Below are 9,127 nucleotides of genomic sequence, written 5' to 3'. Positions count from 1 at the left end.
TTACTATGAAGACAAATCCAGAGGTCAAACTTTTTTTTTTCAAATTAAAGCATATTACATAAGCTTTAATTTAAGATATATAAAAGCGTCAGTATTTCTGGAATACTTTCAAAAATTAAATTGAAAATGTCCTAGTTTCAATAAGCATGTTTAAAGTTTTGACCCCCCTTGTATAAAGGGGTACGATCCGATTTACAAAAAAAGCGTGTCAGATGAAAGGGGTATATAAAAATTTATTATAAAAAAATAATAAAATTGATCTATACATTTTTCCAAAAGTTATAGCAATATAAATTTAATAATATAAAATATAAAATTGAGAATTTTTTCACGGAAATCGTACGTTTTTCTTAACCTTTGATGTCCGTTTTCACCACGAAGACAAGTCCAGAGGTTAAGTTTTTTTTTTCAATTAAATTATATTACATAAGTTTTAATTTAAGATTTTAGATATATATAAAAGTGTCAGTCTTTTCGGAACATTTTCAAAAGTTAAGTTGAAAAGTTGTACTTTCTATACGCATTTTTAAAGGTTCAAACCCCCTCTGTAAAAAGAGAAATGGTCCGATTTAAAAAAAAAGTATGTCGAATGAAAGAAGTATATATAAAATATTTATCATTAAAGAATAAAATTGTTTCATGCATTTTTTAAAAAGTTATAGCAACATAATGTTAAAAAATGTAAAATATAATATTAAGTATATTTTTACAAAAATAGCATATTTATGCGTATGGTGTCATTTTCACCATGAAGACAAGTCCAGAGGTCAAATTTTTTTTCTTCAAATTTTAGTATATTACATTAGCTTTAATTTAAGGTATATATAAAAGTGTCAGTCTTTCCGGAACATTTTCAAAAGTTAATTTTTTGTAAAAAAGTTACCATTTTGAAACCCTTCTGTGGGCTTGTAAAGGGTCAAATGTTCACTAAAATGATAGGTAAATAACTAAGGTATCTATAAAAAAAAAAAATTATATTGATTCGGTCATTTTTAAAAAAATTATGGCAATTTTAAGTAAAAAAAATTGAAAAAATGTCGAAAATTAGCGATTTTTTTAAAATTGTAATTTTTTGGGGGATTCCACTCATTTACGGGGAACGAGGGAATTTTTTTCAATTTTTGAGGGTAATGTCTTCGACTAGATACGATTTAGGATCATTTGACGAATTGTTAATCAAAATCGGTCTAGCGAGAGCAGAGATTGAGCGTTCACACACACTAACAAAAAAAAAAACCCCATCATAGTAAAATTAATACCTTCTCAGCTTCACATCTAAGCTAAAAAATAGGAAATTACAATATCAAATTAAACAAGAACTATTCAAAGAAAAAAAATTTTATTTGTATGAACTAATTGTATAGATATATTCATTATTAAATGTTAGTACAATCATTTGAAACTAACAACTATAAATTAAATAATATAATACAATATTTAAACAATCTTAAAATTTAGAATTGGCGATTTTGAATCATTTTTTTTTATTTAATACAAAAATAAAACAATTTTTTAATTTAATTAAAAAAATCTTATGTGTTGAATAATCGGTTATTTTGTAGATCACATTATAACAGCAACAAATTTAAAATTAACATGTTTTATAAGTTATGTGAAGAGATCATAATATACGCAAAATAATTTTTTTATACAATAACATTAATTGCTTCAATAATTAGGTATAATGTATTTATTTATCAGACCTTCACATATTTAATTAAGTTGATATTATCAATCATCAAAACAAATCTAGTTTTACAAGAAAAATAAAGGCAATATACAAAGAACACAGGATTTGAAGTCTTTAAATAATTTATCTATGAAATAATATTTAAACATAGACATATATAAAACTTTAGTCAATATCAAACAATTAAAAGAATCTTTATAGAGATGTCAGATAATATATTAATAAAAATAAAGGCTCATTTACATTGCGTCAACTGAATATATATAAATTTCTTGATGAAATAAAATTCTACTTACACACTTATACAGAAAATTGTAATCGTCAAAAATTTGTAATTTTACATAGTTTTTTTTTGTTGGTGATGTGGCCACTTCAAGTACTTATGCCATTAGCAATTGTTATATTATTTGAGATTGGTGACCAACCATTAGCAGTTCTAAACAACTTAGAAATAAAGATTTTATTAAAATTAAAATCTTTGAACTTATTTTTCATTAATTAACATTTCATAGTTACTTGTAAAATGGTGGCAGTGATACGCACAATATACGAAGGTCATTTGAGCAATTCATCTATATTAGTAAAGGCACAAGCTCCCATACTGGAAGCAGCCATAAGCTTGACTAGCTCATAAGCATGACCAACAGTCATTTCAAGAGGAGGTCTTCGAGGTAAATTACTTGACTCTAAAATTGTCAAGATTAAACAATGAAAACTGGATTTAAATTAGATTAACTACTATTATTAATAATTTAAAAATTACTAGTTTAATTTTCATATTGGAAAAAAAATTATTAGAGAAATAACTAATTTATGATTTAAATAAAATATAGTTTTTGACTAAAAAACTAATAAATAATGTATTAACTTTTCCTAGGTAAATATTTTGTATATAATTTACCTAAAATTGCAGAATTTAATGCAGCACATACACTATCTCTCTGTGAAGATTCTAGTTGCCAACCAACTGGACTATTCCAAGGATTTGAATAAGCTAATAAACTAAACGCATCCTAAAATAATTGGAAAAAAAAAATGAAGAAAAGATAACAAAGGTAGTTATTACAATCATACTTGTAACATTTTTTTATTAGTTTCATTACGTCCTAATTCTTGTCTTAATTGTAAACTAAGTAGGAATAATTCTCGACCAAATTCGAGCATTTTTTCAACACCAGGTTTGCTTCCACCACAAACTTTTTTGGTAGGTTGATGGAATTCTGGTTGATCTATTTCTAAATTTTTTATAGTTCACATATTATATTATTACATTTGTTTAAAATTTAATCTATAAGATAATATATACCCATTGATTCTTCATTTCCATTATTACTAATAATTCTTGAATTTCCATTACTAAGATTTTCACAAGAATGGCCATTATGGTAACCATTAGAACTGTAATCTCCATCTGGGTAATGATTATTGTGATGTCCATTAATACTTTCTGATGTCATTATATAATCTGTAGTCTGACTATCTTCATTACAATCCATTTTTTCTATTGAGTAGTCATTTAATTTTGAGTTTCCATTTTTTATTGTTTTGATGGTTGTTGCATCTGATGAGCCATTAAGTATTAAATTTACTGAATTCATTTCATTTATTTCTGACGTTAAAGAATTTGACAACTTTTGACATTTTATACTACTGTTAGAAAAAATTGACCACATTTAATATTTCATATGTTGTTGAATATAAACTTTATTTATTAATAATAATCTCCATACCCATTAGTTTGTATAGATGTGGGACTACGATTAGACGGTAATGTACGTTTGGGTGATGGTCGATTAGTAGTTTGAACTTCAATATTTTCATGGGAATAAGGTGCTACTTCAGAGTCAGTACCATTTACCATTTCAACAAACTGGCGACATTTTAATTTAAATAAAAGATTACGATTAGACTCAAGTAGTCCAGGGTATAGTTTATTAGTCATTTCAATAGCTTCTCCCATTCGTCCAGTGGAAACCAATTTTAATATTTCTGAAATTAATAATTAATCATTAATTTTAATAATAAACAAAACTTTTTGTTTGTATAATACGTAAACGAATAATTATATTCCATAGATTATTTATAAACTATAGAATAAAAAACTTAAAATTATAATGGAGACATGGAAAAAAAATAGTTATAATTGGAACTCAATCTAATATTATTGGATAGCGTAAAAATAATATGTAATGATATTAAATATACATTTATTGCACATAAAATATATAAATGAGCATAGTTATATTACTCTACGAAATAATGCTTGTGAGAAAGTTATCCCAATTTTTATTAAAAACTGAAAGAGAGAAAAGTATTACAAAATGCCTATTGATAAAATTAGTGATAGACCGAAATAGTTAAATAGAAATAGACTAAATATCCAAATTTTTTTTTAATAGACAAAAAGTTAGACCTTTTTCAAGTTGATATTCATATTATACATATTTATTATTTTTTTTTTAAATATTGAATTATAATAATTATTAAATATTGACTAGATTTGAATAAGTAGTTCATAAAGATAATAATTTCAAAAAAAAAAAAAAAAGACTATATATAGAAGTTATAGGAGCTTCCCAAAAAAAAAAAAAAATTATCATTAATATAATTCATTATTTTAACTATTTGATCAAGTTTTATATGAGCAATTAGTTATAAATGACATTAAATATAAATTACTTGCAAAATTTTAGCCAAATAGTTTCAAGATATTCAGTTTATTCTTTAAAAAACTATCATACACTGTCTTACACTACCAGCCTATATTTAAGTGTTTTAACTTTTAAAATTTTCTTAAATTTAAACTAGAAAAATAAGCATGCTGTCTTTTATAAAAATTATTTTGATACCTTTCTAGAGTGTAAAAGAAGAACCTAAAAAATAACTATTATAATAGTTAACTTAGTAATTATTTTAGGAGAATTGGAGAGTTCAACAATTAAATAATCACCTTGAGTATATATATAGTTAACTATCAGAAAAGAATCAAATCCTAAGATTTGAAGACAATGGCTCAATTCATATTTTATAAAACAAATTGTTTACTCATAACTTCATAAAATTGGTTAAATTATAGCTGATGACAAAAAAAAAAAAAAAATTGGATTATCAACTCAATGCTAAATTACTTTGTCGATTTTTGATAGAAGTAATTTCTTCTTCAAATGATTGATCTGTTTGAGATATAAATGCTTCTGCAGTAGCACAAAATCCTTGGTGTACTAAGTAGGTTGAAACCATTCTAAAATCAATATTTAAGTTTAAATAACTTAGCAAAAATAAAAACTGTGATATATTTAATAAGTAATTAATTACATTAAAAAATTTATTTTTATACAATATATTATATAATATTGTATTTACAATATGTAATTGTATCAATATTCTCTCAGTTAATGCAAATAATATAATAAAAATAATGTTTTCTTCACTGGAAATTTTTTCTCCATTTATTGACCCTTAAAAGTTAATAAATGTAAGCAACATTTTGGTTATTTACAAGAATTGAAAAAACTGTTTAATTAATTTTTTTTTTTAGATATTTGGTTTAACATAGATTATCACATATTTTTTTGAAAAAAAAAACAAAAATATTGACCAAGATCAAATTGAAACAAATTAAACATCATTAATGTCAATTTTTGTAATGACAATAAAACAAATTAGGGTAATTTTTATTAGAATGATTTTTTAAAAAATTTTATTTATCAGAAATGTACACACATATTACATTTTTACAACTGTCACTTATACCCTTTTACCTATTAAGGCTTGATATAGAATACATTTATTTTGCATACTTATGAAAATTTGTCTGGCACTGTGAATATGGATAAGAAAATGGATAACTCTGAATAGTAGTTTGTGTTTGGTTTCTAAGCTCCTTCATCATTTCTTCTATTTTAAAAACAAATGGCCATTGCCCGAAGTTGGCATCAACCACTTCTCCGGGTGTTTGTAACCCAACAGTTGGAAATAAATTTGGCTAATAATAAAATATTTATTTTTGCATATAATATTAGAAAATAAGGAAATTAAATACACATTAATTAAATATATACGAACAGGAAGATCAGTGAATGCTGTTCCTAGATGTGTACCATTTTTTGTGTAAAAACATTTATTGTGCACTAGATCTACTCCACAGCCAATAACATCACCAGTAGTAAATGTTGGCCCATATGGTTGTCCTGTACCACTTGAGCAAAATGAATGTCCATCATCACCATGATAACCATACGAATGTTTATCCCAACCTATTTTTCAGAACTTATATAATATTGTTCTGAGCTCTCAATTTTATATATTCTATAATAAAGTTCTACAGTAAACTAAATATTTAATTTTTTCTCTATTTTAATAGAAGAATATAAAATATTTTAAATTATTTATTTTTGAGGATATAAAATGAATGACATTATTATATATTTACCAGGTAATCGGTTCATATTAACACCTTGAGCGGAAAGTCCGACACCCATGTAGCCATCACGGCCTTTTGACACAATTTTAACTTCAAAATAATATAATCCACAAGAGGCTGGAATTGGGTGTGTAGCTCGTACACTAGCAGCATCTTTATGAGTTTTTCCATGACCTACAATGTAAATTAATTATTTATCTAACTTCTTAGCTTTTAACCTTACAATTTGTACATAAGTTAGGAATTTTAATTTTTCTTAATTTATCGCAAAAAAAGGAAAAGTAGTTGTCAAAATCTTCTAAGAAGTTAAAAGATTATATTTTAATACTTCTGAAATACTACAATAAACTTACTGCTTTAAATTTAATTACACTTTTTTACTCTTTTATCAATTGAAAATTGAATTATTTAAAAAATCTGTCATATTTATGAAGTTGACTTATTTACTCGTGAATTTTTAGAGCATACTTTTTTTTTTTTTTGAATTATGTTTTAAAATAAAATGACTGAATAATAAAAATTTGATATTTGATTCTTATTTACTTTAATGTTATAATTTTCTTTATGTTTTGTTAACAATATTATTTAAAAAAATATTAAAAATAAAAATATTTATATTCAAAAAAGTTAATTTTTACTTTTTAAGTAAAATTAAAACTATATTAAAAATATTATTAATTTAAAAAACTAAAAAATATTACTAATTTAAAAAACTAAAAAATATTACTCATTTAAAAAACTAAAAAATATTAAAAATATTAAACTCAAAGCCACAAAAATTTAATGAAAAGTCGCGGATACGTATTTCAGAAACAATGTTACCATTATCAACGCTAAACACATACTGAATTTTACTTTTTATTTTACTAATATAATTAATATGGGAATATAAAATTAGGAAGTTAAATCTATTAGACTTAAGACAAGGGTAATTAAACAGTTTGTATGGTGAGCCAGATGGTCTTTGAGGACTAGAAAAAAAACCAAATATAGTAAATAAATTGATTAAAATTAATAATAAACATCATATAAACATAATATGATCTAATTTCAACACATAGAAAGATGTATTTTAATAAAAAAACATGAATCTGTATGTCCAACGATTTTTTTTGGTACTTTCGGTATCTGATAAGTAAATCATACATTAATTATTTTTTGGACAATTCAGTAAATTTATCTGAATATACAAAATCAACAATAGAAAGTAAAAATTTTCATGGACCAATTTTTACCATCCAAGGGCCAAATTTTAAAATAGTAAAATTTGGAATATGGTGTGTTTATTGCCAATCCCCAATTTAAAGCAATTAATGTTAAACAATTATAGTAGGATAAAAGGCAATTTATTTCAATGTAATTTTAATTCAAATAGTAACAGTAACAAAAATTTTTTTAAATACTAAACATTTAATTAGACTTATTTATACAGGTTTAATATCTATAAAATGTGTTTATATAAATAAAGACTACACTAAAAGTATTTCATTGTCCTCATATTGATAAATTTTCATAACTAATGTCAAGGAAATTCCTAGTATAATGGTAAGAGCTGACAAAAATAGTCACATCTCTATATAAATTGTATTAAGTTGAATACATTTAGTTTATTTATGACAAATCTAGATTCTTTGTTATCAGTCATAAACTTCAAAAATTGTTTATTTACACAATTTTAGGTAAATTTGTAGTATTCACAATCTTTAAGAATAAAATCGAAAATATTTATAACTTAATATAATATAAAATAGTATATAACTATTATTTTACTGATTAATATCGAAAATAAAACTAGAATTTTGACTAAAAATGTGGTAATTTTGTGACGATTCAGAAAATAATCTCTGTAGTACTAATTCTATACATGATTGTTCACGACCTCGGGGAGATTAACTGAAATTGAATGAGTACAAAAATGTCAAAATATTTTTGGGCATCCCGTGTCAATACTAAAACAGTAAGCCAGTGCGCGCAAAACAAAACAATGATCAGCTGATTCTTTGTTACCCACATAGGTATAGTACAACAACGATGATGACTACGAGGAACTGTTACTCCGCAATACATAAATACGCGCGCGCACACATATTCGCAGTAAATATATTTTATTTGTTTTTGCGCATCCTACAATAGTGACACGGGATTAGACGATATGAAATAAAAAATAATGGGCTATTACATAAGAAGGAACTCGCCTTTATAATGGACACGTATGTTGTTCTGGGACAGTCCAAGATTTGTGAATTTGTCTTTGGAGTTCCAGCTCCTAGGCAACGGTGTGTCGTTTTCATCCACCATTGGGTATAAATTCTTAAGCCTTTCTTCACCTTGTTTCCCAAAATGACTACTACTGGTTTTAGCGCCGCTACAATCAGGGCTAACGACGACCGTGTTACTGGTGTTAGGCGGACTAGTCGCCATTTCCGCAACAATAGTTGCGATTGGCAGCCCAAAAATATATCAGTGAATGTGTAAATTAAAACTGCTGCGATTTTACTCTTGATATAATTATGTTATTAAAATAATATTGATTATATTGTGGCGTTTTTCTAACGCTGTCAAAACTGCGAGCTGCTAATACCACCTCCACAACCAACGACAACAATACTTATCATGACGACGGACCGTAGCAATCAGTGATCATCACACGCGCACTCACAACTCGACCAACCAGCACTGATGAAATAGAAACACTGCTGACTGCTGCTAGCTACTAGGCCCAGAACAGTCGGGAGGTGACGATTTTTCGCGTTTCAGTCGTTGATGGTCACAGCACATAGATAGCGACACATGTTATCACAGCTGACGGACCATGAGAGGCGCGTGCGTCTCTTCACCGTTAGCCCCCTTCGCCAAACTTGATCACCGCGTGTTCCCTTCACTGCCGAATTCCCCGCCACGTCGTAGTTTGCCACCCGCGGAAGGCCGACCTACATATACGCTAAGCAATAAAACGGCTTCGCAGATGGACGATTTGACCTCAATTCTCTTATACCAAATACTTAGTAAACTCA

General features: G+C 26.2%; 1 protein-coding gene across 2 annotated transcripts; it reads right to left on the bottom strand.

The window, feature by feature from the left end:
* Positions 1-1,320: 1,320 nt before the first annotated feature.
* Positions 1,321-8,820, bottom strand: LOC126894293 (ran-binding protein 9). Of its 2 annotated transcripts, none has more exons than XM_050665209.1 (11): positions 8,309-8,820; positions 6,123-6,287; positions 5,756-5,946; positions 5,491-5,675; positions 4,819-4,931; positions 3,421-3,679; positions 2,997-3,337; positions 2,765-2,925; positions 2,592-2,703; positions 2,207-2,376; positions 1,321-2,134 (listed from the first exon to the last, which is right to left on the bottom strand). In XM_050665209.1, the coding sequence occupies exons 1-10, from the start codon at positions 8,532-8,534 to the stop codon at positions 2,246-2,248; spliced, it is 1,884 nt and encodes a 627-aa protein (XP_050521166.1). In that variant the 5' UTR covers positions 8,535-8,820; the 3' UTR covers positions 1,321-2,134; positions 2,207-2,245. The 2 variants fall into 2 exon arrangements, with proteins under 2 accessions (XP_050521166.1, XP_050521165.1); XM_050665208.1 differs by having other exon boundaries at positions 2,997-3,340; positions 8,309-8,819.
* Positions 8,821-9,127: the final 307 nt, after the last annotated feature.

The sequence above is a fragment of the Daktulosphaira vitifoliae genome, unplaced genomic scaffold (genome assembly GCF_025091365.1).
Source record: "Daktulosphaira vitifoliae isolate Bord-2020 unplaced genomic scaffold, ASM2509136v1 Scaffold_1, whole genome shotgun sequence".
Lineage (NCBI taxonomy): Eukaryota > Metazoa > Arthropoda > Insecta > Hemiptera > Phylloxeridae > Daktulosphaira > Daktulosphaira vitifoliae.
The sequence above is the reverse complement of the archived record's forward strand: the minus strand, read 5'-3'. Positions and strand labels throughout refer to the sequence as shown.